The 27,683-nt window shown below is 52.6% G+C and overlaps 12 protein-coding genes across 12 annotated transcripts; 8 read left to right on the top strand and 4 right to left on the bottom strand.

Moving 5' to 3' along the window:
* Nucleotides 1-2,204: 2,204 nt before the first annotated feature.
* On the bottom strand, nt 2,205-5,580 carry BO82DRAFT_379791 (glycoside hydrolase family 92 protein). Its single transcript, XM_025637707.1, has 7 exons — nt 5,087-5,580; nt 4,376-5,025; nt 4,007-4,329; nt 3,822-3,961; nt 3,326-3,774; nt 3,152-3,252; nt 2,205-3,081 (listed from the first exon to the last, which is right to left on the bottom strand). Exons 1-7 carry the CDS (start codon nt 5,220-5,222, stop codon nt 2,475-2,477), a joined length of 2,406 nt encoding a protein of 801 aa, XP_025497425.1. The 5' UTR covers nt 5,223-5,580; the 3' UTR covers nt 2,205-2,474.
* Nucleotides 5,581-6,252: 672 nt separating this feature from the next.
* Nucleotides 6,253-7,304, top strand: BO82DRAFT_397141 (PaaI family thioesterase; the record flags this gene model as incomplete). The annotated part of the gene is made up of 3 exons (XM_025638902.1): nt 6,253-6,430; nt 6,505-7,211; nt 7,272-7,304. 3 exons carry the CDS (start codon nt 6,253-6,255, stop codon nt 7,302-7,304), a joined length of 918 nt encoding a protein of 305 aa, XP_025497424.1.
* Nucleotides 7,305-7,938: 634 nt separating this feature from the next.
* BO82DRAFT_324672 (RidA family protein) lies at nt 7,939-8,441 on the bottom strand (the record flags this gene model as incomplete). The annotated part of the gene is made up of 2 exons (XM_025632834.1): nt 7,939-8,261; nt 8,330-8,441. The coding sequence occupies 2 exons, from the start codon at nt 8,439-8,441 to the stop codon at nt 7,939-7,941; spliced, it is 435 nt and encodes a 144-aa protein (XP_025497423.1).
* A 544-nt stretch (nt 8,442-8,985) lies between these two features.
* BO82DRAFT_299418 (fungal specific transcription factor domain-containing protein) lies at nt 8,986-11,283 on the top strand (the record flags this gene model as incomplete). Its single annotated transcript, XM_025632020.1, has 5 exons — nt 8,986-9,310; nt 9,407-9,795; nt 9,875-10,084; nt 10,155-10,288; nt 10,371-11,283. Coding segments are annotated over exons 1-5 (1,911 nt in total), but the record flags the coding sequence as incomplete, so codon positions are not given.
* Nucleotides 11,284-11,467: 184 nt separating this feature from the next.
* BO82DRAFT_408402 (GroES-like protein) lies at nt 11,468-12,939 on the bottom strand (the record flags this gene model as incomplete). Its single annotated transcript, XM_025639688.1, has 3 exons — nt 11,468-11,744; nt 11,823-12,547; nt 12,664-12,939. 3 exons carry the CDS (start codon nt 12,937-12,939, stop codon nt 11,468-11,470), a joined length of 1,278 nt encoding a protein of 425 aa, XP_025497421.1.
* A 373-nt stretch (nt 12,940-13,312) lies between these two features.
* BO82DRAFT_388236 (beta-glucosidase) lies at nt 13,313-16,126 on the top strand (the record flags this gene model as incomplete). The annotated part of the gene is made up of 5 exons (XM_025638369.1): nt 13,313-13,438; nt 13,511-13,651; nt 13,719-13,899; nt 13,969-14,800; nt 14,857-16,126. 5 exons carry the CDS (start codon nt 13,313-13,315, stop codon nt 16,124-16,126), a joined length of 2,550 nt encoding a protein of 849 aa, XP_025497420.1.
* Nucleotides 16,127-17,107: 981 nt separating this feature from the next.
* On the top strand, nt 17,108-18,809 carry BO82DRAFT_370459 (maltose permease; the record flags this gene model as incomplete). The annotated part of the gene is made up of 3 exons (XM_025637212.1): nt 17,108-17,258; nt 17,334-17,583; nt 17,660-18,809. 3 exons carry the CDS (start codon nt 17,108-17,110, stop codon nt 18,807-18,809), a joined length of 1,551 nt encoding a protein of 516 aa, XP_025497419.1.
* Nucleotides 18,810-19,315: 506 nt separating this feature from the next.
* Nucleotides 19,316-20,234, top strand: BO82DRAFT_408390 (uncharacterized protein). The gene has a single exon (XM_025639687.1). It carries the CDS (start codon nt 19,556-19,558, stop codon nt 20,150-20,152), a length of 597 nt encoding a protein of 198 aa, XP_025497418.1. The 5' UTR covers nt 19,316-19,555; the 3' UTR covers nt 20,153-20,234.
* A 727-nt stretch (nt 20,235-20,961) lies between these two features.
* BO82DRAFT_349739 (MBL fold metallo-hydrolase) lies at nt 20,962-22,984 on the top strand. Its single transcript, XM_025633949.1, has 5 exons — nt 20,962-21,223; nt 21,297-21,327; nt 21,404-21,534; nt 21,946-22,210; nt 22,314-22,984. The coding sequence occupies exons 1-5, from the start codon at nt 21,027-21,029 to the stop codon at nt 22,737-22,739; spliced, it is 1,050 nt and encodes a 349-aa protein (XP_025497417.1). The 5' UTR covers nt 20,962-21,026; the 3' UTR covers nt 22,740-22,984.
* Nucleotides 22,985-23,784: 800 nt separating this feature from the next.
* On the top strand, nt 23,785-24,105 carry BO82DRAFT_360311 (uncharacterized protein; the record flags this gene model as incomplete). Its single annotated transcript, XM_025636760.1, has 1 exon — nt 23,785-24,105. The coding sequence occupies one exon, from the start codon at nt 23,785-23,787 to the stop codon at nt 24,103-24,105; it is 321 nt and encodes a 106-aa protein (XP_025497416.1).
* A 602-nt stretch (nt 24,106-24,707) lies between these two features.
* BO82DRAFT_349736 (H(+)-transporting V1 sector ATPase subunit C) lies at nt 24,708-26,635 on the top strand. The gene is made up of 5 exons (XM_025633948.1): nt 24,708-25,371; nt 25,462-25,556; nt 25,632-25,723; nt 25,789-26,281; nt 26,347-26,635. The coding sequence occupies exons 1-5, from the start codon at nt 25,071-25,073 to the stop codon at nt 26,536-26,538; spliced, it is 1,173 nt and encodes a 390-aa protein (XP_025497415.1). The 5' UTR covers nt 24,708-25,070; the 3' UTR covers nt 26,539-26,635.
* A 27-nt stretch (nt 26,636-26,662) lies between these two features.
* On the bottom strand, nt 26,663-27,651 carry BO82DRAFT_349735 (adenylyl-sulfate kinase). The gene is made up of 2 exons (XM_025633947.1): nt 27,517-27,651; nt 26,663-27,442 (listed from the first exon to the last, which is right to left on the bottom strand). Exons 1-2 carry the CDS (start codon nt 27,522-27,524, stop codon nt 26,815-26,817), a joined length of 636 nt encoding a protein of 211 aa, XP_025497414.1. The 5' UTR covers nt 27,525-27,651; the 3' UTR covers nt 26,663-26,814.
* Between the last annotated feature and the right edge of the window lie 32 nt (nt 27,652-27,683).

Below are 27,683 nucleotides of genomic sequence, written 5' to 3'. Positions count from 1 at the left end.
TACTACTACTACTACTACTACTACTACTACTACTACTACTACTACTACTACTACTACTACTACTACTACTACTACTACTACTACTACTACTACTACTCCTCCTCCTCCTTCTCTGTCTATTTAGGTTAGTCTAACTCTGATGTAATGTGATGTGATATGGCTGAGTTGAAAGATTGCTTCAGCTGCATGACTTCTACTTCAGACCCAGCTTCAAGCCTACCTATGCCTTCCATCCCGTGTGAAGGATGCATGGACACTGGCCGCCGAATGGAGCGGCTACACCCACGAGCGCAAGGGGCTTCGCGTCTCGAGCAATCCACGGAACGCACAGCGGTCTAACTACTTCCTCTCGATCCCCTACCGCTACGCGATCCCCCTCATGGTCGCCTCTACGCTCCTGCATTGGCTCATCTCGCAGAGCCCGTTCGTGGTCGGGATCGAAGCGTGGGGCACCGATGGGCTGCGCGACCCCACCTCCGACTTTATCACCTGCAGCTGGTCCGCGGTGGGGATCGTGAGCAGTATTGTGGTCGGGACGGCGCTTTTTGCCGGCATTGCGGGCCTTGGTCGGCGGCGCTTGGAGTCGCTGATGCCCGTCGCGGGGAGTTGCAGTCTGGCCATTGCGGCAGCGTGTCATCCCAGATTCGATCCCAATGTCGACCGGGAGGATAACAATAGGCCGGGTAGTGGGGATGTGTTTGGTGAGGAGGAGGAGGAGGATGATATGTCGCTTGTGGCGGTTCAATGGGGTGCGGTACCGGTGACGGCTGGCCCTGTCGGCCATTGCAGCTTTACGAGTGGGAAGGTCGACATGCCTCGGACCGAAGGGGTGGTTTATCAGTAGGTCCCAGCCTGTCGTTCTCTCGTTTTTCTGTCAGCCCCTTGATGCTTCGTACCTACACGAGGTAAGGTTACCTTCATTCAAGCCCCAGTTAGTGCTTATCCGTTGCAAAACCCTGCCGCTAAGAGTCAGCACTCTGCACCTCGAGTCAGAACATGAGAGCAGGACTTAAGCAAGTTGTCCAAGGCTGTGGCGTAGGATTTAATATCGAGAGTTCAAGTGCTACCATTTCTCTCTCTCCTCCTTCGCTGCCTCAATCTCCAGGATCTGTATGCTTGAGTGTCACGCCAGGTGTCAACAATGTTGGAAGCTCCAGATAGTGGTCCAGATAGTGGAAACAATGAAAGCTGCCCATCCCTACCATCACAGAACAGAAGGCCAGCAAAGCATATAGGCAGAAAGTAAAAAGAATTCCTAAACTACATCTGCATCATGAGTAATGTGATCTCCACCACTGTTGGAGGCTCAGACCGAAAGATCCGACATCAAACCCTAACTATCGGCATCTGCACATGGCATCGATTCAATATCGACTTCTCAATTACCTCCACCAGACTATCCCCCTTCCTGTCAGCCGTGATAAAGACAACTATCAGAGCGACCCGAAGCCCAAATCTAAAAGTCATCTTACCGGAAATCTTTAATATAATAGCCGAGGTTTTAACTGCTGCTATTATAAGATTTTTTTAATAGACCTATATAGTATACTCTATAAGAATTTAGGGTAATTAGAAAATAAATAATATTTTGCTTTTAGTATATGAAGGGGCCTGCAGAGATTATATATAATTAAAACTATATTAGCTTATAGTATTAAGCCCCTCTACTTTTAGCTTGCAGATTCTATTATACTCTATAAATACTTTAGTAAATAGAAAAGTTTTAAAAGACTTGCAGTAGAGTATACTAGCTGGTTTAATTTATTTTCTGTTATAGTACTTATAGTACAGTATAAGTTCTTATTGTAAGAGAGGAACAATGGGATTCATTCAAGAACAATAGCCATTCGGCCAACATTACCTGCAGTCCCTATTCATTCCATGAATAGGCCTAACTGCGGACCCATTGGTCCTAGTTGAGTATTTGACTGCCTGAGGCAGGCACTGTAAGGTCGCCACCTTACACTGAGGGCTATAACAATCTTTAGATTTCTAAAGATAATAGAATCCTATTATACTTTAATATACATTTTAAATAAATTATATAACCAGTACTAGCAAAGCTTAGATAAGCTTTTAAAGTAATAGTTACTTTTTTTCGGTTTTTACATTTAAAGTAATCTAGGATTACTTAACAATTATTTAGAATATATACTTCTATACTTTTTTATACTTTGGACTGCTTGGCAAGCAAAAAAAAACAGCGCCAAGTTGGACCTAAAGTGGAAAGGGAAAATTGCTGGATTTCTGCAGCAATCCACTTTGTTAAGTGGTAGCAGCTTTAGCAGTCCAAATCCTCATGGCAAAGGTGGACAAGTCATACGTGCTGAGTACCTATACTGCCACATACATACCATCTCCACGCTATCCTACCCTTCCCATCACTGATGACCTACATCCGTTGCACTGTGCCTATTTACTGTACCCGTTGCCACCCACATGCACAGGCCGAGGGAGAAAGAGCGAGAGTCCCTCTACTCATACCGGAAGTTCAACGTCGCATCCCCCTCCGTGCCCAACGATGGTGGCAGGTCCCCGACGCCCTGGCCCCAAGAACTCTCATTCCTCCCCAGCCAGAGAACCAATTCTCTCCCCTCGGTGAAGAAATCGTGCCCCACGTAGCTTTTCGTGTACGGTTGTCCATCCAACGTCGCCGACTGAATGTATACCGCCTGGTAGCTCGGATCGAAGTCCACCGTGCGCACGCGGGCCGTCTTGCCCGTGAGCGGGGAGGTGATGTTGACGCTTTCAAAGAACGGGGCCGTGATTAGATACACGTTCTGGCCGGGGTTGGGGAACAGGCCCATCATCGTCATGGCCACGAACGAGCCCATGGCACCCGAGTCGTCGTTGCCCGGCAGGCCCGTGGGCGTCGGGTTGAAGAAGGCCGGGATGTAGGTGTGGGCGCGCGCGGTGGATTTGCCCGGCCGGCCGGCATAATGGTACTGGAAGACGGTCAGGAAGGCGGGCTCATTGCCGATGTAGGTGATGCCGCGGTCGTGAAGATAGTCGAGGCGGCGAGTGAAGGCGTCGGGACCGCCGAGGAGGGTAATGAGGGTGGACATGTCGTGGGGGACGAAGCTGCCTCGTGGTTCGTGTTAGTGCTTGTTGAACCGTTGAGGAAAATATTCAAAGCGAGAGTTTGACTAACAATTGATATTCCCAGATGCTGGATTCAAAGGTCTCCGCGGCGTTGTTCTGCAGGGAGCAGGATCGGCCGCTTGTGTCGATGTTAGAACATGTTAATGGGTCCTAAGCCAGGTATTAGTCTGCCATATCGAAAGGCTATTGGCGAATGTTGGTAGCGTGTTGTAGGTATACAAACCTGGTATCCCCATGTGCCGTTCAAGTATTTCGGCTGAAAGAAACCCTTGAAGCCAGTATCCGTGCCGTTGAGAAATGAGGCCTGATCTGCACGGAAGAGGTTCTGCCAATATCTCGCAGTCCTTTCGTACTTTTCCGCATCGCTCGTCTTGCCCATCCCTCGAGCCATTTGTGCGATGGTGAAGTCATTGTAGGCATATTCTAGCGTGCGGGATATACTTCTTGTCAGGGTTCCGAAGCCAATGTAGTCAAAGTCCTCCACGGGGATGTAGTTCAGTGCCTTCCAGCTTTGCAACCCTCCCCGGCCTTCGTTGGACCAATCAAACGGCTCTTCTTCCGCATCTTTCTGCACCGCTGTATACCCGGCTTCCCAGTCAATCCCGTTGCTAATGTTCTTGACATATGCATCTGCAAGCACAACATCTGCATTGGAGCCTCCCTGCGTGTAGCCTGCACATCAATTAGCACCGATTGCGCCTCATCCCATGAATACATACCTTTGCAGAGTGACATGCGACAGTCAGGTAGCCATCCAAGATGTCGTTGCGTATCAATCAGGGAACGAACCATCCGAGTTAACGATGCAGGGTCAAATATTGTCAGGAATGGAAGCTGAGATCGGAAGGAATCCCAAAGGCTGCACACGTTAGAAAAGAAACCTATGCCAAAATGGCATGCTTACCAGTAGAAAGAGTCAAAGTATGGCTCCTCACTTTCCCATAACGGATTCTCTCCGGTGTAATCTTGAGGGTTGACCATAGTCCTGTAGATCCCACTGTAGAAATTGGTCAAAGTAGATGCGTTCACCTCGTTTCTGGATACCCTGATCGGTGCCATCTTCTCTGTCCACTTACCCACGGCTGCCGCACGGGTCTCATCGAAGTCAAAGTCGGGTATTTCAGTCTCTGCATTGTGACAAGCCTGCTCGCTACTGATAAAACTTAGGCCCACGCGGGCTTGGACTGCGATTTCAGATGTTGCCTTGAAGCGTACAAAAGCACCGCCCTAAAACTGGTCATTAGAGTACTCAATAGTAATTGAAGCTACATACCGGCAGAGGGTAGCCATTTATACTGCGCGAGATTGTTAGGTTCTTGACATCACTACTGGCCCGCGCATCTACAAAGATACCAGTGTCTCGAATTTCAGCCGCGCTCTGGTAATCAGCACAGAAGTATGGCACATAAGAGCCACTTCCAAAGCTTGGTAAGAATCGCGCAGAGCCAGTCATGCGTCCTGTCGTGGCATCGACGGAAATAGTCCCATTATCTTGGCGCGTGTCGGACAAGTCCGAAAGATCCAGCAAGATGAGAGGACTCGACGATATATTGGCGTTGGCGGGAAATCGGAAACGGAACAGAGACACATGATGAGTCGTAGTCATATCCACCTGAATCCCAGAGCTCATTGTCAAGCCAAAATATCCCGGACTTGATTTGACGGAAGCGGGGTCATAGGCCGTCTTTCGCTCCTTCTTTGGGTAGACGCAGCCATTGACGTCGTCATTCTGGCACGTTGTATAAGGAAAAAGAGGAAAGTTCCCGAGAGAGGGCTGGCCGCCGGTGCCTGAGTCGTGCAGACTGGAGAAGCCGGTGATACGACTCCCGTCAAACGCAAAGCCCCCTTGATTGTTTTGCGAATCTGTATCGGCTACGGCTTTGGCCATGCCATAGGGAATTGTCGCACCTGCGAAGACGTTTCCTAAATTGATATTATCAGAACTATGCTCCCAAGACAGAGAAGGGCAGGATGGCGGAAATACCTCCATTGGCACTCCCAATGAGAGGATTGATGTATTGCAGGACATCGTAGTCATCAATTGCTGCCGAGGTAGGGTCAGACGAGCCCAGAACGACAGGCAGAGTCAAGAGGAGCGAGATAGAACTCCAAACGGCCATCGTGAGTGCGATAGGAAGAACGAAACGAGGGATAAGGCGCGCGTGTGGGCGAGCTGGAAGCCGAGACGAACAATCGCTCTGGTATGCAGGCGCGGACTGTCAAGGGGCGCGGTGATTGCCCCTGCCACAAAAAGAGCTGGGCGAACATCTTGCCGGTCCAGCATAATGCCCCTGGCAGCCTTGACAGGGTCATGAATGCAATGTAATCATTGTAGCTCCATCGGTCTGATGAGAGTTAATGTGATTGTGCACGGCGAAGTTGCTAGTCACACTTCCCGCAGAGAAGCGCGAATCACCTTGCAGGGGGGGCACCGTTCGAGGTGCCGTTTAAATTCTGACCAGCCATAATAAATTCGAGGGATGTCGTACAATCCATCAAAGGCATTGAGAGGGAATTAATGACGGTAGAATAATAGTACTGGTCGTTGGGGGTGGAACGAATGGAGGGAGAGGCTCATTGTGTACAGTCCAGTACAAGAGCATTGACATGTGGGTTGTACTGGACTGTGCCTGTACTACAGACCAAGCCACGGTCCAGTGACTTTGTGACTGCAAAACAGCTAAACATTTCCATTCACAATCACTACGGTACTTTAGCTACCTCAGCTCCTCCCACGACTCTCATTATCTCAAACTACCATTTCCCCATTCTTTTCAGCTTTCAGCCACGAAAATTCAACAAAAATTCCCGAGAGATGATGAGATTATACTACGATACTTTAACCTCCGAGAGCGATGAGCCTCGGCTCCTGCTGCTGCGCCGCACCAATCAGCAGGGCGGGTGGGCGGAGCTTCTGGAGTGGATTTGGCGGCGGCGGGTCTCTTTTTCTGATCGTGTTCCAGTTCCAGTGCCACTGTCTCGCGGACTCTCGATGGATCCGCAACTCTCACCGCGATAGTCTTCACCAATCCAGTAAATTGGGTTCTTGGTTCGGTCCGAGGGATCCAGTGCGGCTTTCTTTCCCAGACCACCCGCTTCCCCTTTCTCTGTTGCCCCTGCCGCGCTGCTTTTTTGCAGAGTCTCGCCGCCATGCCTCAGGTCCCAACAGTTCGCCTGGGATCCACTACGATCCTCAGCAGTGTCCAACAACCTCTTCGCTCTTTATCTTCTTCTCGTCTGCCTGCCGCAGCTTCAAACCGCGCATCTTTACGAGTTTGTCGCTTCTCCCCGGCTCCGAAACCATCGTGTCGGGCATATTCTTCCACAGGTTCGTCCCGTCCATGCGACCAACATGAAAGAACAGCCGAACTAACCTTATGCATCTCTTTGCGAACCATACAGCCACTCCTCCCCCTCCTCGATCTCGTCTCCGCCGCTTCCTTGGCTTCACGTCACTCGCCGTTTTTGCCTTCATCGCCGGAGGATCCTACCAGACCTTGAAGACCGCCTCGGGCATGATGGACCTCCGACTAAGCACCGACGAGGAGACCCTCTCCGCCTTCATCCCCGGCGATGAATTCACCAAGGAAGTAGACGACTATATTCGCAATCATTCACTGGCCGTCTCGCTGCGCGAGGACCCCGCCTTCACCGAATCTCGCCCACACTTAAAGATGCCAGCACAGATGCGCGCGCGCAGTCTCACGGGCGGAACGCTGGCCGGGCCAGAGATGATCGTCGTGCCGCCGTTGGTTTTCTGCGAGGAGGGCGGGAAGAGCCTGGTATCTCTGCTCTACCTTGGTCCCAGCCTCTGCGGGCATCCCGGAATCGTGCACGGCGGTCTCCTGGCCACCTTGCTGGACGAGGCCATGGGCCGCTGCTGCTTCCCCGCACTGCCGAACCGCGTCGGCGTCACCGCCAACCTGAACCTCGACTACCGCCTTCCCGCAATGGCGGGTAACTACGTCGCGCTGCGAGCAGAGACGGTCAAGGTAGAGGGTCGCAAGGCCTGGGTGGAGGCGCGCATCGAAACTCTACCAGAAGATGGCAAGGAGCCGAAAGTCCTGGTAGAGGCGAAGGCGCTCTTCATTGAGCCTAAGCAGGCTGCGGTAAGTTCGACTTCTCTGGGGCGTGTGCAGGACAGGTGAAAGCTAACGAAACCTCCACAGGCAATGTCCTCTCTATACAACGTCACCGCTTAGACCTTTAGACATCGACACATACTTTCCTTACGTGCGGTTTTTGTCATCCCATGGAAGCATTGGGATCCGGAATCGCCATGATTAGACCGTTCTTCAAGCGTATAGATGATATTTTCAGTTTATATAAATATTTAAAGTTTTCAGAATACTGTGTATGTATTTTACCTGTTTTGCCCGGCACCGTTGCGAACCTACTGGCATATCGGATATTTATTGCTGAACATAACCTGACCGCTATGGTCAGAAGACTTTCAACAATGTCTTGGGCTGCGAACATCGATCTATGGACAGCCTTTCCTGAACGCCTTATTGGCCTAAAAGCAGATTCGACAGAGCCCGCGGCGAGAAGGGAGGATGCGTCTCCGTAGCAAATTCCTGGTTCCAGCAGACGTCGAAGGCAGCAAGTGGAAGACATCGGAATGCAGCGTTGAGCCTTGCCTCGAGCTACACATTCTCGTTGAGCCAGTGAGCAATAAAATGCCCCCCATGCGTCATTGGCCGAAGGAAATGGAATATGACTGATTCCACAGGTAGAAAGCGAGATATCCTTCTTTACTACTTTACAATTGGATTCTATGACAGGCTTAAATACAGGTTTAAGATACAGTACCATAGAGAGGTATGGAACTGGCGACTACTGCACACTGCCAGCAACCTTGGCACCTTCAGGGTCGTGGGCCACTACCTCGATCTCCACGCGCATGTCGTCTTCGCCCAGACGAGTAACCCCAACGCAGGTCCAGAGCGGCTCATGGTCTGGCATATACTCCTTGAAGTTGCGAACCATTGCATCCAATGCTTCGTTATTGATGGGCACATGGTATGAATTGACCCGGTACACCTGGGACCAGCCTTTGCCTCCAGCGTCCTTGAGGCAGAGCTCTACGTTGGAGAAGGCGAGGTCAATCTGAGCATTGATCTCTTTCGCAAACTCTCCTGTCTTGGGATCCCAGCCACCTTCGATCTTCTGGATCAGCAAGAGTGTCTCGTACCTGGAGAAGCAGATTTGAGAATCTTATCCTTACCTTGGCCTGAGCATTCGATACGGTCTCCGATACGGACGGCTTGGCTGTAGCTGAACACCTTCTGTTGGCGCACTCCATGGCCTTCGTATGCGTAGAACTTGAGGTGGGACATGACGATGAACAGCAGTTTCTTAATGTACTGAGCTGAATCGAGAGAATGGAGGACTGTGTCTTGTGAGCAATAAATTTTGCAGTACGTGCTCCAAGTGATTTTTAGAAGAGGGAAGGTTAAATACTGGCCCATGGTTTTTAACTCGCCGCCGAGCCCGGAATATGAATTCCTATCGACATTTATCAACTCGCCCCGTTATCGATTAGCGAATTTCCTCCCTGTCGCTCTCCATCCTTTCAACAGCGGAGTCCCCACTCACCCCAGCATTGCAACCGATTCAAAAGCTCAAGACTAAGTGAGACATATTGAAGAGAATGTCGATGGAAGCAAATCGCCGGCAGCACTGCTCAAGGAAACGATCGACCACGGCCCGATCTCAATATGCGGCACAAGCTTGTCAAGAATGTCGGCGTCGAAGAGCAAAGGTATAGCCTCACAGACAAACCATGCAACATGCAGTGCGGGAGGACGACAGCAAAGTCAGCTCACTGCTCTATAGTGTGATGGTCGCAAGCCTTTGTGTGCTCGGTGTCTGAACCGTGGCTTGGAATGCGTGTTTAACACCCAAGATGACAACCGCGGCACGGCGCCGAAATCGCTAGTGATGCAGCTTCAGGCGCGCATCCAGCAACTCGAGCAGGTGTTATGGCTTCATTCCATTGATATTGACTCGTCTATCGCTCAGCTCAAGGCTGGGCATTTTCCACCGATCTCCTCCTACTCCCAACAACAGTCGAGAGAAGAGGAGACCGATGGAGCACTGTGCGCAAATGGGCATTACGGTTCGAACGACAAGGACGGCGATGAAGAGGAGGTGCGCTTTTTCGGTTCCAGCAGTGGGCGGGTGGAATTACTGCAATCAACTCCTTGTATGTCTTTAATCGAGATCCGTCTGGGTGATGACTGACGAGCATGACCACGCTTCTCTGCTTTTGCTGTTGCAGTGCACAGCAACTCCGAACTAGGCTCTTTACCACGCTCCTCACTTCGCTCGGGCATGAACCGGTTCCTTCAGGACCCTGATTTAGTCCCCCCTATCGCCGAGGAGCTACAAGAACATCTCATTGCACTCTATTTCCAGTGGGAGCAACCGTGGCTTCAGCTTGTGGATGAGCGACTTTTTCGACAGAGCTTGCGCCAGGAGGGGCGATATTGTAGTCCATTGCTGCTTCATTGTATACTTGCTATGGGCGCTCGCTACTCGGAAAGACTGGAGGTGCGCTCCACGCCGGACGACCCGAACACTGCAGGCGAAAGTCTCTTGGAAGTTGCCGAAGTACTGCTGCATTTTGATCTCCGGTCCCCAAGTATCACTACCATCCAGTCTCTTGGTATCATGGCCATATTTTACGTTGTAAGTGATTAGCAGCTCTTCGAGCTATTCTTCGCCCTCTCCGCCTTGTTTGGAAGCTGAAATCTATTGTTTGGTTGAGGCAATCGGGTCTGACTCTAAGGGCTGGCTTCGCCATGGGATGGCCATCCGCTTGGCGCTGGATATGGGACTGAATCTAGATTCTGCGACTCTGGAAAGGACTCATCGATTTCCTGAGGTGGAGATCAAGCTCCGCAGGCAGATATATTGGGCTCTCTACTGTACCGATAAACTTTGGGCAAGCTACACCGGGCGTGTCTGCACCATGTTGGTATGGGGTCTTACTTCTCCTCGCCCTTCGACCCCTTCCGAATTTGCTCACAGGAGTGATTGAGTGTTAGGACTCCCAATCCTCGGTGGAATTGCCCCTGTCAGGAGCTGCGTCGGACAATTCCACGCCCACGCAGATGCTTTCAATGCTTCTCCATTCCCTGTCCACCCACTGCCAGATCCTTGGAAAGATACTTATGAAACTGTCAGTACCTACCTCCCTCCGAGAGAACAACTTTCCGCGCGCCTCTTCCGGGACTGAGGTGCGCAAACTAACGATAATAAAGCTACGCTCCGGAAAAATTGCCGCCTGGTATTCAGAGAACCACATTCTTTGACTCCTGTCTGCTCGAGCTCAAAAGCTGGAAATATCACCTACCCGTGGCGCTACAATGGAAACGGGCAAGTAGTAGGGGCAGTAATAGTCCGATCATGCCGCACATCCTCATACTTCATATGGTTTACAACACGTCAATCATCATCCTTGCCAAGCCGTTCTTGTCCAAGTCGTCGTCGCCGTTCCGCACAGCCGCCGCGGCCTCCGAAAACCGGACGATGCCCGGCATCCCAGTTGCAACGGCAGCCGCTGCAGACATAACGAGGAAAGCGTCGTCCCTGTGCGTGGAGGCTTCCCGAGACATCTGTCTGCTGGGTGAGCATTACCGAAAGATCTTTGGAGGGTTCCGGCAGAGTCCCATCACAGCTATGCACTGTACGTTATCTGCGGCGCTCTTCCTGATTTTAGATGACCATCATCATTATCACGAGGAACCAAGGATTGAACCCGACATAAGAAGCAAGTGGATCAGATCATGCTTATCGACCTTGCGTGAACTCGGGGTTTCATGGACAACAGCCACAAAATACTGGCACGAGCTGCGCTGTCTCCTCAAGGATCGTGATCATCAAGGAATATCGCCCACAAGAGGCTTACGAAACATAGAAGCGATTCCTTCACCGCGTGATAGCCTGACTGCGATCGATTGCGACGACGCCGTAGGAGAGCCTGAGTTCAATACTCCAATCAATATCACTGCAGAAGCGGCGGCCAACGGATCGTCCCAATGGGACCAATGCGCGGGGCAGCAGCAGCCATCCTGTCTGGATATGGACGCGACAGTGCATACCAATCTGACATTCGAGGAACTTTTGTCGGACTTACCCCATGATCTTGGCTTTTTGGCAGCAATGGGTTCGTCTACACCCCCGGACTTGTGGGGATTCTATTAGTAGTAGTAGGGATCATTCCGGGGAGCTCATTCATGGAAATCTATTGAATACTATCAGAGGTTTACGATGTCGTTTTCCCCCTGACTTTTGTTCTTTCTTTTCTTGTCCTACCCTGGTTTTCCGCTAGGGGCAGTAAGATGTTTTCTGATCTTTTTCACATATATACCACTAGCTTGCCGATGGTCTGGTTATCGGCCATACGCTGCATTTGTTCGGGTACTTCTTTGAGCGCCAGTTTGGTGATGCGGGGCATGATTTGGCCGCTTCGAATATATTCCATCACTTCCAATGCCTCACGATGGCCACCCATGAGATTCCCAGCCAGGTACAAGTTTCGCTCAACAACCGAGTGAATTGGAAGTGACATCATGTTGCTGCGTCCTTTGGGTACTCTGCGAAGAGACGAGATGATTTGTGAGCCCTTGAGCAAGCTATTATTTGGGATTCTTGGGAAGGATGGAGAGGTGTCTTACCCAGCGCAGACTATCGTGCCCCCATCACAAACATACTCATCCAGCCGTTGAAAGGAAGAAACCGAGCTGCTCGTGACAATCACCGCCTCAGCAGCACGTGCGACACCACCATTACGACCATGGCCACGGCGGAGTTGCGCACACGCCCGAAGCAGCCTCTCATGGAAGCCTTGCCAGGTCTCACCCTCCTCATAAGACTCCGGCGCTCCGAGCAAAGTGTCGCAGTAATCTTGGTAATCTTGATGTTCTTGAGTCACTGCACGGGTTTTGGCGGCGAGGTCTACGCCGATCACTCGTGCTCGCTGAACCTGCTTCGCCAGCATTCCCGTCAAATGGCCTATCGCCCCCAGAACGCCAACCACGACGACTACATCTCCGGGAGAAATCCTGGCCGCCCGCAGTGACACCAACGCCGTTGATCCCGAGCACAGGGCGCTTGTGTACAGGGCAGGATCAATGCTGCTGCTCCCGTCAAAGAGGTTCTTCGGCAAGGGAACGAGACAGGAGATAGGAATCGTGGCGAAGTGCTGAAAAGTCCCTGAAATCTGGATGGGGACGTTCAGCTGGAAGGGGCATGAGGTTGGTAGACCTCGCAGACAATATGTGCAGGATTGACAGTGCGAGCCTAGATAACGAATACCGTACAGACGGCCCAGCAAGGATGGATCGGAGCAGCTGACGACTCGTCCGATGCCTTCATGGCCCGCGATATGGTGGTGCTTTGATGTAGGCCATTGAGGGCTTACGGAAAAGGTTATATCCTAAAAGGTATTAAACGTCACTTGTGCTCTGGCTGGGGATATTTCAAACCAAAGCAGACCCGAACGGCGAAGGGGATGGATGCATTTTCGAGGTCTGATCATTTGGTCGAACTTACACTGCGGCAGATTCCCGAGTATAGTATGCGAAGAACAACTTCTCCGGGGGCTGGCACGCGGACATCGATCGTTTGAAGGCTCATATTAAGATCCTCTTCTATCTCGGGGGTAACAACGGCTTCTTGGGTTCCGGGCACATCTGGCATGTCTACCGACTCAGTGCCCTTCAAACTAAGCTTCCAATTTGAGCTTGCGCTTTCCGCGTCCACGCATGAACATGATTGGTGTGCAGAGAGACTGTCAACGGCGATGATATTATTGGGTAAGGAATCCATATTGTTGGCGCTGCGAAAACGGGTTTCTGGATGTGTATAGAGGGCGAACGTGTGGGGCTGGGGCTGGGGGGAGGTTAAAAGGTGGTCACGTCTTCGAAGAGCTCCCGCGAAGAACAGAATCAGATCTACATCCTGCAACCTCCAATCAGCCACTACGGCAGAAATGAGTGCAGTTAGCAGGGGGAATATGAATTCCTTTCGACTGGTAAGCATCGTGTTCCGAACGGGCGGAATGTGAATTCCGCCTCGATCCTAGTTCCCCACACTCGTCAACGAGGATAATTGTTATCGATATAAAATGATAAGGAAACCTCTCATCGCCGAGGCACCAGAACACACCTTGTTTGCGGAAGAGATTTGAACGAAGACCACCATGTCAGACCTAAACACCGAATCCTTGTTAGCTCGCTTGACACTGGATGAGAAATTGGCATTGATCGCGGGACAGTCCCAGTGGCGGACCGCAGCCATTGATCGCCTGGATATTCCTTCTCTCAAGGTGAGCGAGTCTGCAAATAGTCAGATCAAAGCATTGAACCATGAATGCTGATACATCAGCTTTTAACCCCAGGTGTCGGATGGACCATCCGGGGCGCGTGGAGAAGTCTTTGGAGAGAACACACCAGCGGCTTTCCTGCCCTGTGGCGTGAGTCTTGGGGCCACATGGGACCCAGACCTTCTACATGAGATTGGACAATTACTGGCAGATGAGGTGAGCCAGTCTCTTTCTGAGGACGATGAGGTCAACCAAAAGTCCAGAACCTAAACCTTGAGAGAAGTGCAAAACAAAATCCGCCTCGGTGCTCCTCGGTCCCACGATTTGTATCCATAGACACCCTCTTGGTGGACGCAACTTTGAGGCATATAGTGAGGATCCCTATCTCACTGGCAAGCTAGCCATTGCCCATGTTCGGGGCATCCAGTCCCGCGGCATTGGGGCCACGCCCAAGCATTTCGTTGGTACGCTTCCCACTACGCAAAGGCTTTGTATGCTTGTATTTTCCAAGTCTAAATACTCAATCGTTTTAGCCAACGATCAGGAAACGAGGCGGTTCAAAATAGACGCCAAGGTCGCTGCCCGTGCTCTGAGGGAGGTTTACCTGCTGCCGTTTCAGATGGTCGTCCGTGATGCCGACCCCTGGTGTATGATGACCGCGTATAACAAGGTCAATGGTCACCATTGTGATGCATCCCGTGAGCTGCTCATTGAAATCGCCCGTGGTGAATGGGACTGGCGCGGGGTCTTTATGAGCGATTGGGGAGGTACCACTTCTACAGTCGCGTCGATCAACAACGGCCTCGACCTTGAGATGCCTGGGCCTCCTACCAAGCGCTCGAGAGATGCCTTGGAGGAGTCCCTTAAACAAGGCATGGTGGACCTGGATCGAGTGACTGAGTCCGCTGGTCGCATCCTGCGTCTTCTCCATCGGACGAACAGGTTTGCTGACCCTAGGGATGACCCAGAGCGATGCGAGGACACGCTGGAGAAGAGGGCCTTGCTTCTTCGCGCTGCCACTGCGGGTATTGTTATGCTGAAGAATAACTCGTCAGCTCTCCCACTCAAACCCGTAGACTCTCTCCGCAAAGTCGGCATATTTGGTCCCAACGCGCAGAGGGTAGTCGCGGGCGGGGGAGGTAGTTCCTACATCAAAGCCCAATATTGGACTTCAGTCTACGACTCAATGAAGCATGAACTTCGTGAAACCCAGACTGAGTTTGTCAGTTTACCAGGAGCCAAAGTCAATCGATACCTTCCCATTTGCGAGGTGGCCAGGGACCCAGACACTGGCATGTCCGGAGCAGCTGTCGACTGGTACAACGGTGTTGGATTTGATGGTGAAATAGTAGTGACTACCCACATGTCAGTTCGATTCTTCTATGCCACCTAAAGTACCTTGCTAACCACGCTTGAATCAGTGACGATTTGTATTTCATGTCTTTCGGAACCGTTCCACCCGAAGTCAAGGATCCTACAGATTTTTCCTTTCGCCTTCGTGCCAAAGTACGGCCACGTACAACCGGCTCCCATTCCATTTCTCTCGCCTCCATTGGCCCTGCAAAGCTTAGTCTTGACGAGTCTCTACTCCTCGAGCAATCTGGGGCCTACGAAGAGAAAGGCAATCTCTTCTTCACATACGGGAGTGAGGAGAAAATTTGCTCCTGGGACTTCGAGGCTGAAAATGACTATGAGCTCCAAATCGACTACCAATGCCATGGTCGCCAGCGTAACCCCAAGCTTTGCCATCTTCTAGACCCAATGGAAGATCAGTTTCAGGGGATCCGGCTCGGCTTCGAGGAAGAAGATCGTCGGGACCGACCTAGTGAGGCCGCCAAACTGGCTGCGGACTGCGTTGCCGCCATCGTGGTTGTGGGCCGTGATAGAGAGTGGGAGACGGAAGGCCAAGACGTGCCGTTCTTCGATCTGCCCGGCGAGCAAGTGCGTCTAATTCGCAGTGTAGCGGCTGTCTGCAAGCGAACCATTGTGGTCGTACAGGCCGGAACACCCGTGAACATGGACCCGTGGATGCAAGACGTGCAGGCTGTGCTCTACACCTGGTATCAGGGCCAGGAGTTGGGCAACGCGGCGGCGGCGGTTCTCTGCGGTCATGTCAACCCCTCTGGTCGACTGCCTGTCACCTTCCCGCGGCGGGTCGAAGACTGTCCTGCCTACTCATCGTTTCCAGGTGAGGCGGACGAGGTCTATTACACCGAGGGCCTATTTGTCGGCTACCGATGGTGGGATCTGCTATCTATCGAACCGTTGTTTCCCATCGGATTTGGCCTCTCATACAACGAGTTCGAGGTGGCGCCGGGCTCGATCAGCACACACACCTTGACAATCGGCTCTTCCGAGTTGATTGTCACTGCGCATGTGACCAACACCGGTGGGAGCGAGTTGCCAGGCCGGGAGACTGTGGTTGCGTGGTTCTCTCCGTGCGAACCAACGAGACTGAGGCGGCCGAAGAAGCAGATCTGTGGCTTCGCCAAATCCCGGCCACTGCTGCCTGGTGAGACGCAGGAGGTCGAGATTCAAATCGACTACCGGTCTTTGGGCATGTTTGACACCAGTAGGAACCGTTGGATCATTGACGCTGCTAGTGAGGTGGAGATTTTGCTGGGAACGACGGCGTCCCACGCGGTGCCTGTGGGACGTGTGACGGCAGGTCAGGAGATGACTTGGAGCTAATAGATTCTGTAGGTGAACAACGAAAGACCTTGTTCGAGTAGCTCAAAGCCAAATTAGAGCGGCCTGAGAATCCTTCGGCACTAGACTGCAGAACAGACAATTATATGCTTGACATAAAACTTCTAAATCCAGTTCTTCCTTGCCATCGTTGTCACTATACTGATCGGGTCCTATACCCAGCAATTTTCGTCTCCAGCAGCAAGCTGCGGATACTGATGCTCGCATTGTTCATCGGCTGTTACACTAAGAACAGTTCTGAATATGGGTTCGGATTAATCTTCTTTTTCTGCATGAAGGAATTCCAAGGCGGGTAAAATCTGTATGAGCATGGCATATATTACATCCGAGTTGGCTGTAAGTGTACCGGAAATCATAGTCCGTGGTTTCGCCTATTCTTCCCTTTTTTCATCAATCCCTTGTTTGTCAGGCTGAAAAGAAGATGACTTATACCTGAGTACGTATGTACTGGACGTAATGTTTAGTGTTAGGGCTAAAGGACTCCACCTGGGGGTGGACACTGCAGTAGATAAGTTAGCACTTGATACTCATACATGGATATGTAAGTATGTTTACTAGATAGGCCTAGATACGTACAGATACGGGGAGATAGGGGCAATCTCCACCGCGGAAGGTGAATTCCGCCCCCTGGTGGTGGGTTTTACCCCGGATCATGTGTACTATACTACTGTAGTACTTCCAGTCTAGCCATATCGTGATACTAATGTATGTACTGTCTCCGTACATGTCTAGTACTTGGAAGTATAAAATGCCCCCATGCAGAAGCCAACCATCCAGATCCTATCAAGGCCTCTCTCTATACTTACCAACATCTACTCACTACACACTACACGCTTCCAGAGAATTGATTCTGCTCGTCTTGCAGTTCCGCTTTCTCTTCTTTTTCTCTTCTACAACTCTTACACGATCTGTATAAGATATAGCCTGCGTTGTTGATCAATACAACTGCAGTGGATTTGGATCATGGAAAAACCGGCCGATTTCAAGCAAGATAGTGATCTTGAGTCAGTAGCACCAGCTGAACTCTCCGAGGGTTCAACCTCTGTGGTCACGTCGAGCTCATTCCAGGACCAACTGAGAGCTGTGGAGGCTAACAAACGTGCGTGCCTAGCCGGTAAGTACCATCCATCACTTCCAACTCTAGATCTCACAGATGTAGTATGGTTGTCTAACTGCCATCGTACCTCAGCATTTGCCTGCTCGACCACCCCAATCTTGATCGGATACGATCTGACGCTGATCGGTTCGGTCATCGCGAACACCGAGTTTGTCCACCATTTTGGCCGCTATGATGAGGCCCAACAAGTCTGGTCACTTCCCGCCAACTATCAACTCGTCTGGAGTATTGTGCAATATGTATCTGCCATGTCTTCTGCTCTGGGCTCCGGCTACCTGAATGACACCCTCGGCCGCCGCGTTGGCTTCTTTACCACTGTTTGGTATGCATGCTCCGCCCTTTCCTTTCCCTGAAGACCATTTTAACCGCAACTAATCATCTCTTCCACCCCATTGTAGTCTTACGATTTCCGGGACATTCGTCGAGCTATTCTCCCCAAACTGGAAGGTGTGGATCGTTGCGAAAGTCTTGATGGGCGCTGCGATGGGGTCCATGCAGGCCAATACTCAAACCTATGTTTCGGAGATCACCCCAACATCTATCCGGGGCCTGGCGCTGTCACTGTTCCAATTCTGGATCATCATCGGTCAGCTGATCGCGACTTGCGTGCTGGAAGGAACCAGTCATGTTGGTGATGCCTGGTCCTGGAAGGGGGCGGTGGTCTCCCAATTTGGCCCGGCCGCTCTCTGCGTCGGGATTTTTGTCCTCTTCGTCCCGGAATCCCCCTACTATCTGGTCTCCAAGGACCGGATGGACGATGCGCGGAAGGCATTGGCCCGGCTGCGCGTCGCGGACCACATCGCTCTCGACGAGGAACTGAGCCACATCCAGGAGACGCTGTTGCACGAACGTCGCGCCCAGCAGAGCGCTTCTTCCGTGCCCATACGCGAGTGCTTCCAGGGCACCAATCTCCGCCGGACCCTGCTCGCCTGCCTGCCGGTCGTCATGCAAATCCTGACGGGCTACCCGCTCTGCAGCAACTACCTGGCGTACTTCCTCTCGCTCTCCGGCTTCAGCAACGCCTTCCTCATCACCCTCATCTCGGTCCTCTGCTCGCTCGTCGCCGCCCTCTTCGCCTTCGTGCTCATTGAACGCGTCGGCCGGCGCCGCCAGATGCTGGCCGGCTGCGCCGGCATGCTGGTATGTCTGCTGGTCGTCTCAGTCCTGGGGTTCGAGGGGCTGGGTCAGGCGTGGAACTACCGCGCGCTGGCCGCCTTCTGCATCATCTGGGCCCTCTTCTACTACGCCTCCGTCGGCGCGGTCGGGTGGGCCATCGTCGGCGAGATCTCCTCCGCGCGCCTGCGCGCCAAGACGACCTCCATCGCCGCACTGTCGAGCAACCTCAGCAACATGGTCTGGTCGATTGCCATCCCCTACCTGGTGAACGCGGACGAGGCCAATCTAGGCGCCAAAGCCGCCTTGCCATTCTTGGGCGCTGGGCTCGTCCTCACAGCCTTGTGCTTCTTCTGTTTGCCGGAGACAAAGGGATTGTCCTTTGCCCGCTTGGATGCGTTGTTTGAGGCGAGGACTCCGGCGCGGAAGTTTTGATGAAACAGAAATGGAATCAAAGACGGGTTGGATGTGGAAAGAACCATTGTACATAGTGTAGGCAGTCTCGTTTGCAACAGCTTTTCACAGTTTTTATAAGGCTTTATTGTATCTTTCCTAATTTGGATGGGCAAAGGAGCCGCGGCGGAGAATCCTAAAAGCCGGCTTTGTCGCATGTTTGGGCGGAGGGAAACAGGGAAGCAGCTCGTCATGCGGCCGTCGCTGTGATTGAAGCCTCTGCTCAATACGAATCCACCTCACCTCTCATCTCATGGTCCTTGTTTCTTACTAACCTGTTGGTAATGTATATGATGACCCAGAAGTGTAGATTGGGTATGCGTCGGGAGGCAACTATCTTTGAAACATTGAAACAAGGAGTTGGCGAAGGCCTTGGTTACTGACTGGCACTACTTCTTAGATCATCGTCTCAGGGGGCTGGCAACTCCAGCTCCAAGTCAACATCGTTGATGGCAGAAACACAGAGCTCAGAAACATATGGATATATGCTTGAGATGAGTCCTTTAACGAGAGCACAATGGCTTCTGGCTAAAGACAGCCCGCTGGAGATCGTCGACATTTCCTGTCAGCCATGGCTTTGTCTTTCAGATCATGACCCAGTACGGGAAATCAGGTTTAGAGATAAAAGGGGCCGAGGTCTCCGGGGATACTAATGTGAAATAACATTACTCGAATTCGCATACTTCGCAAATTTTGGAGCATACACTACGTACAGCCCATACACCATCATGGACGGTTTCAGGGGTCTCCCGCACGAGCTGCTGGCCATAATTGTCAGAAACACAGCGGACTGGATCAGTCTCGAGAGTTCAATTCTGGCCTCGCCGCCGGTGACCGCTCCCTTCGAGCCTGGGGAGTCCCCTGATGCACCCGCCGAATCGGATGCGATCTACCTTGTTAAGGAGGTCCTACAGGCCAATCCGGTTATGAACTCCGGACTGGACCATTACTTCTACATGTGCGCGGCGCTCCGGCGGCGCTCCGTCAATGACAGGAGTCTGGCCGACTTTCTAGCCCGTGACTTCTCGCTCGAAACCACAAGGACGACAATGACCCGTGCCTCGCTGCGGGAGATGGTCGGTGTAGCGGCCAACATCCAGCGCCTGGCCTGCATCTGCCTGACCAGTTTTCTGACGCGGCTGCGAGCCATCTTACCGGAGTACCTTAACAAGGTCGGGCTCTACGCTTGGTTCCCGGATTCCAACGCAAAAGCATCAGTTACTATGCCAAATTATACAACCCGCCTCTCGTCTCGAAGACGCCAGTGGCGTCCCGCGATACTGCCGTGGGGCGCCTCCGGAGCCGCCCAAGCACCTCTCCGGTAATGTACAATGGTGGTGGGGCCAGGACCTTTGAGCGACCCGGGTCAATGATGCGCAAGCAGATATGCGGAGGATCGAATACCGTCATGTGGGTCATTGTCAACGGGAGCGCCCAGCATTGGACGGGCTGGGCATGTCGGTGTGGGGTCTCTGGTGATTGTTCGGCTTGGGACTCTATGACCGCTTGGACAAGGAACGGGAGACCTTTACCACGCCGGATGAGGTCGAACATCGCCGAGAGTGCAAGATTTACTGGCGTTGGGAAACTGATGACTATTTCTATCGAACTCTTCTGGAGATTCATGAGGTGCCGTATGTGGCACGTGTCGCGTGGGCGTAAGGGTTGTGATCTATTCCCCGTGCTCTACTTCACTGTTCATTCCAAGTGATAATTTTGCGCATCTAATTCTGCTAGCCTCTTGGTTGACAGGCGGAACTCATCTTAAAATTCCGGGGCTGGTCGTCTTCTCTCCCAATCTTCAAATTCATTCCAGTTCCCCCCTCCTTCGGTGGACGTAGGAGATTCGACGGTCTCAACCTCCATGAAACAATGCGCTAGAACAAAGCATGTAAATAATATGTATCGCTACGACCTGAAAGGAATAGAACCATCTGCCACTTTGAACTCAGTTATGAAGAAGTAGTGTCGTATAGCTCCTATTGGAAGACCCTGCATTTACCACGAACTAGGTAAATTTGACGTCACCCGTGCCACATCACTGTCGCGGACTACTGTATGTACTAAGATATCCCTTCCTTATCAATCAATCAATCATTCATTCCAGCTAGCATTCACCTGCCCCCAAACCCCCATCAGACCTTCTGCAATCCCTACCCATCTTAATACTTGATTGATATCATATCCAGAGCAACCAAAATGCCAACCCCCACCCCCAAAATCCTCAGCATCGACCCAACCCACCCAGAACCACCAACTCGACATCACCACCACAACGACACCACATCCTCCATCCCAACAAGCCTCCCCGCCGCCAAAGCCACAAAAGCTCATCCCCGCAACCCCGGGGCGGAGAATGCTTCGATCTACTTTGTCGGGAACGCGACCACCATCATGTATGTCCTTCCCTTTCTGTCCTCCTGATGAGAAGGAATTATACGAGGGTAGACCCTGGCTAATCTCAACTAGACAATGGCATGGCATTCGGATTATGACTGATGTACGTGGCCTGCATTCCCGATTGCATGGCTGAGTGATCAGTATTGCGGTGGCTAATGATTTTGGTCGGGGAATAGCCCAACTTTCTGCACGCAGGCGATCACGTCCATCTCGGGCCGGGGGTGACCTCAACCCGGACGAAGGATCCGGCGGTGGATCTGGAGGATCTGCCGCGCGTGGATCTGGTGCTGCTTTCGCATTATCATGAGTATGTATTTTCTTTTGCTTTCTACTTGCTGTACTTGGTTTTATTTGGGGGTTGGGGCTGGAGGGGAAGTCGGACGACTGGTAAGCTGCTGGAACTAGGGTTGTTATGCCCTGTTCAGTAGCAACTGGCTGCGGCCGTTAAGACTAGCAGCTACAGGTTTGTCTAGCACATACGACCATAGGGTGTGGAAAATAGGGCTTCCCGTCCGCTCAGCCGTACTCAAGCCACACGCCGGGAGGTTAGTAGTTGGGTGGGTGACCACCAGCGAATCCCTTCTGTTGTATGTTTTTGTCTTCTTTGGGTCTGTTCTTTGGTGTTTTTTCGCTGCACTTCTTGGCGATCGTTTCTGTTTTGATAGTTGTCGCTTGTCCAAGTCAGCCAGACGGTATGACACTGATACGATGTATGCAGAGACCACTTCGATCGGCATGTAGAGGAGTCCCTCCGCCGGGACCTCCCCATCATCACCACGCCGCACGCGCAATCGATCCTAACCTCCAAGGGTGACGACTCCTTCACCCGGGTCGCATCCGTGGATGTGTACGAGCAAGCGTTGGTCGACATCCGCGGCGACCACCCGCCGGACAAACAGCCCCGGTTGCGGGTGACTGGTATGCCCGGGAGGCATATCCCCCTGGCAAAGCCTCTCGAAAAGCTGAATGAGCTTGTCGGCGCGGTAGGTCTGCATCATCATCTTCAGCCCTCGTCGTCATCCCTTCTTCTCCTTTGTCGCTTTGTCTGTTTGCTTCAGCAAATCATATACTAAGTAAAGCCACCAGATCCCCCCCACGAACGGCTGGATGCTCGAACTCGGCTACAGCAGCAGTAGCACAGCTACCGCCGGCGACTTCACGCCGGGATACCGGATCTACATCTCCGGGGACACCCTGATGTTCGACGAGCTGAAGGAGATCCCGCGGCGATACGAGGGCCAGACGATCGACCTGATGCTGGTGCATCTGGGCGGCACGACGGTGCCGTCGCCCGCCCTGGGCCCGTTAGCAATGATGGTGACGATGGACGCGACGCAGGGGGTCGAGCTGATGCGCTTGATCCGGCCGCAGGTGACGATCCCCATCCATTTCGACGACTATGACGTGTTCGCCAGCCCGTTGGAGGATTTCAAGGCCCAGGTGAAAGAGGCGGGATTCGAGGGGGAGGTGGTCTACTTGGACCGGGGGGATGAGTATCGGTTTCATGTGTAGTGAGAACATCTGGGTGAGGGGAGAAAGCGAATCTCAGTGAAGTAAAAAGCACATCCATAGTACGGAGACTGAGCAGTGGGAAGATGCATGGGCTCGTGTCATTGGCGGGTTGGATTGCCTCCCTTGGCCAGGGTTTCGTCTGTGGAGTGGATCTTATGAGTAAAATCAAGGTCAAGGGGGTCGGATAAAGTACCGTGGACTAGGACTGAGTAAGTTGGCATGACAATAAAACTCTTTTTTTTCGCCATCGAGATGGAGAAGAGGGTGTCTTGGCTGATGATATCGGGGATACGCCCCCACCAATCAACTGGGATACTTTTCACAGTGCAGGGGGGTAAGGTACGAAATGTCGAAATAATCCTCGTAAGTTCGCGCTTTCTTAACCAAACTTTGAATCGGACCCAGGTCGATATTCACCAAGGGTCTGGGCGGAGAGTGGCAGATGCGAAGGAGAGAAGGTGGAGGTGGAGAGTCATCCATGATGTAAGACTTATGGGAAGCTCCAACGGGTGAATCAGACGGTCCAGTCAGCTGCAAACCAGCCAGCCCTGCAGATTCCGTACGTCTCCAGTTTTTATTTTTATTTCCTACCCTGTACATCTTGCAGCGGGATTAAATCCGACACTTCTTATTGCATGACCCTCGCTTCGTGCTTTCCCTCTTTGTTTGCCATCCATCCAAAGGTGGTGGTTTGAAGTATATCCTCGTATCTTATACTTCTCCTCCCTTCCTCCCTTTCAGCCTCGTTGGAAACGATCAGCATCCCCACACGTCATAGTGACACCAATCGCAAAAGTTCCTTTGATCGCGGACTTGTGAATATATGCTAAGAAGTGAATGATAAATGAAACCGGGTCGATCATTCAAGACACGGACCTTTCACGTCAAACTTCTTTATCTTTGAAACGAAACCCAGCGTTTGCTAGGGTGTCACTTCAAACAAATCCAAGTCATCTCTCATCGTGTGCCTCAAACCACATAACACATCATCTCTATCGCAAACCTCAACCACATAACAACATCTCCGACGAAAAAAAAAAACACGATGGCCAATGCAACCTTGAAGAGGGAGCCTGCCGCCTCCGCCAACAAAGTGCCGACCTTGCACACCATCCACAACGTCAAACGCTCCGTGTCCTACTCGCCTGCACAGAACGGCGAGCACGCTGCTGCTGCGAGAGCGGCCGAGTCGACCCGCGGATGCGATCACATGGTCAAGTCCGCGTTGACGGAGTTGCTGAACGACGACGGGGTCAAGTCGAACGCCCGCGGGAGTCGTTCGGTGCAGAACATGCTCATGCAGAACGAGAAGAAACGCAAGTCCCAGCGTCGGCAGTCTTTGCTTGAGCAGGGGAATCATAAGTGAGGGAGTAGGAGGTATGCGGCAGGCTTGATGGCGGCATGATAGGTCAACCAATCTGGACGTGCGTCGCTGCTGCTGTCGCCCTTGTCTACTTTCATTGAATGGGTGGGGACGTTGCGATCTGCTCTGTTGGTGGTGGAGACATGATACCAATCCACTGAAGCTGGGTTCGATTGTATGGAGGCTGGGTAATGGTTTGAAGATCTAAGGATGGTCAGTACATGATGGCCGATTTCAGCACGATACCGAGTATAATCAGCATACGACGGCCGGTGTCGATTCGGATGAACTGCAGCTCTAAAGACGCCGGAGCGGAGTCGCAGAAGCATAGGGAAAGCTGGAGGTTTTGTTGTTTTATTTTTCAGTTCTGAGGTTCCATATGGGCGGCTGCATTGCGTTATGATTCATGAGTATGATAATGATAATGATTAATGAGCTTTGGGTTTCGACTTCATACTTCTCAGTACCTTCAAGTGTTGTGGACTGGTCAGTGGGCCGCGCATTTGCCTAGAGTATGACAGCTTAGATTAGTGCGAACAGGCATATGGCTGGCGGAGTGCTCTGGCTGCGTGCGTCCGGTTTATTAGTAGATATATGTCGAGCAGCTGACACACAAGCCAAGAAAAACACTATTTTTCTAGCAATGTCTGTGTGACTGACAAGGCTTGGTGGTTTGGTGAAACTACTAAGTAACTTAGTTGATATTCCCCGGGTTAAGCCACTCGCACACTCACCGACCGCCTCCGAGTGACTGCCCGACAAGCACTTGGAGCCTCCGCTCCGCAAGCTGCAGCTCCACCTGCCCCCTCTTACTCGTACCTCCAGCTCAACCTCCGTCCCTCTCTTCCTCTCCTCATTTCCTTCCGATCTTATCTGCACACGCCTATCGCATGCGTGGTACCCTCGCAGCTCTCGAAATCCCCCGATAGTCAGCCCCCCGCAACTCCTCGTCCCGTGCTGCTGCCACCATGTCCAAGTCCACCAAGTACCTCCTCGTCTCGCTCCCCACCTCCATCACCCCCTCCCACCACCGCGACGACGCCCTCGATGCCGTCTCTGCCACCGTTGCTCCCGAGAATGGCTCCGTTGCCCCCTTCCCCATCCCAGAGTTCAAGATCGGTACTCTGGATGCCTTAGTGCAGCAGGCCGATGAGTTGGCCAAGCTGGAGGCCGCCTGCCAGGGGGTCGTCGCCAAGGTCGGCGATGCGCTGAAGAATATCTTGGAGGGTGACGAGGCGCAGATCGACAAGATGAAGACCGTGAACGATAGTATGCAGCCCTTCACTCGCCCTACCATGACACTCCCCTTTCGGAGAATTTGCCGGTTAACGCGATGACGCAACCCTTCTGCCTATATAGAGCCGGTGGACCAATATCTACGCACATTCTCCTGGAACAAAGTCAAGTACCGGGCCGACAAACCTCTTGCGGAATTGATCGACTTGCTACAAAAGGTGGGTGGTATCTCTATCTTGCGTCTGGTACAAATGAACTACGCAGGGGACGGCGATTGTTGACGCCCAGAGCAGGAGGCCGCTAGTATCGATAACGACATCCGCACAAAGTATACCCAGTACAACCAGGTGAAGAATACGTTGGCGACGCTTCAGCGGAAGCAGACGTGAGCATGCCCTCTGTCACACCTCTATGGCTACCTTACAGGCCGCGTGCTGACATTGGCGGTAGGGGTAATCTGTCCACTAAATCGCTCGCCTCGGTCGTCGACCCTCGCACCCTGGTCCAGGATTCTGAATACATCGAGACGCACCTCATCGCCGTGCCCGCTCAGCAGGTTAAGGAGTTCCTCAAAACTTATGAGACTGTCGCGCCGATGGTGGTGCCGCGGTCGGCCACGCTCGTGGCCTCGGACAACGACTTCACGCTGTACGCCGTCACGACGTTCAAGAAGCACAGCGTCGAGTTCGTACACAAGTGCCGTGAGAGCAAGTGGATCCCCCGCGACTTCAAGTACGTCGCCGGCGGCAAGGAGGAGGAGCGGAGGGAGGTCGAGCGCGTGGGCGGCGACGAGCGCAAGCTCTGGGGGGAGACGCTCCGGCTGGGCCGGACGGCGTGGAGCGAGGCGGTCATGGTCTGGATCCACGTGCTGGTGCTGCGGGTGTTTGTGGAGACGGTGCTGCGATACGGGCTGCCGTTGGACTTTGTCTGCACTTTGATCCGGGTAAGTTTTCTTATACTGAAAAAGGAGGCAGGGGAACCCAGCAGAGTGCTAATGCAAGACGACAGACCGCGAGCTCGAAACAAGCGGACAAGGCGAAACACAACCTGGATGACAAGTACTCGTATCTGGCGGGCAATGCGTTCGGGCGCGACAAGAAGGGCCGGGTGAAGCGCGACGACCCGAGCGAGATGCACGGCGAGGGAGCCGCGGCGGCCGATTATACGGCATACGTGTATTATGACTTTGAGTTCCAGTGATTGTTTGTTCTACTTTTTTTTTTTCTGTGTTGTGTTTCCTTGTGGATATGTATAGCGTACATAGAGTCGAATGCATGCTTGATTGAGCCTTGCGTGATAGGATTGTCTACTCGACCGTTTTCAATGCCGGTGAAGAAAAAAAATCTATTTGTATATATACAGAATCAAACTCAGCCCCAACCAAATAATTGTTCTGAAGCTTCCCGTCTGCACTCTATGCAGGACCGCAAACATCAACAAGAAATATTCTATATTTCAACCAGAGAATCAACAAATCTAAGCAGACTTAGGAGGCAAATACCCCTTCGAATCGAGATACGCAATGATCTGGCGCACGGCCTCCTGCACAGGGACCTCGTGGTTTTTGATGTGCACCTCGGGGTTCACCGGCGCCTCGTAGGGGGCGCTGATGCCCGTGAACTCCTTGATGACGCCCTCGCGGGCCTTCTTGTAGAGCCCCTTGGGATCGCGCTGCTCGGCCACCTCCACGGGCACATCGACGTACACCTCGACGAAGGGCAAGCCAGTCTCCTCGCCCGGGGTGGGCACCTCATGCAGCTGCCGCGCGGTGTCCCGGTCCTTGCGGTAGGGGCTGATGAACGAGGTGATGGCGATCGAGGCGCTGTCCGCGAACAGCTTGGCCACCTCCGCGATCCGCCGGATGTTCTCGTTCCGGTCCGCCTCGCTGAATCCCAGGTCCTTGTTCAACCCGAACCGGATGTTGTCCCCGTCCAGGCGGTAGGCGTGCACCCCCCGGTCGTGCAGGAGCTGGTGCTCCAGTTCCACGGCCAGAGTCGATTTGCCGGAGGCCGACAGGCCAGTCAGCCAGATTGTGAGGCCTTGCTGTTTGCGCAGGTTGCTGCGTTCGCTGCGCGTGAGGGCGCTGGCGTGGTAGGTGATGTTTCTGGGGGGGGTGCGTTAGTTTGGTTGCTTGTGGTGGGGGATGGGCTTGGGTTGGGTTGAAGGAAGGGGACTTACGTGGCCATTTTGAGGAGGGATTGAGGGTTGAGGGTGGTATGGGATGAAGAGGTTGAGAAGAGGGCGATGTTGGAAGGAGAGGAAATAAAGAGGAGAGAGGGGGAGTCAGAGAAAAAGGGCGAAACCTGGCTAAACTACTCCTACTCACTCACTCATTGGCACGGCGG

This window comes from Aspergillus uvarum (assembly GCF_003184745.1).
Source record: "Aspergillus uvarum CBS 121591 unplaced genomic scaffold BO82scaffold_1, whole genome shotgun sequence".
In the NCBI taxonomy this organism is placed as follows: Eukaryota; Fungi; Ascomycota; class Eurotiomycetes; order Eurotiales; family Aspergillaceae; genus Aspergillus; species Aspergillus uvarum.
Note: the sequence above shows the minus strand (reverse complement) of the source record. Positions and strands in the feature narration are given on the sequence as shown.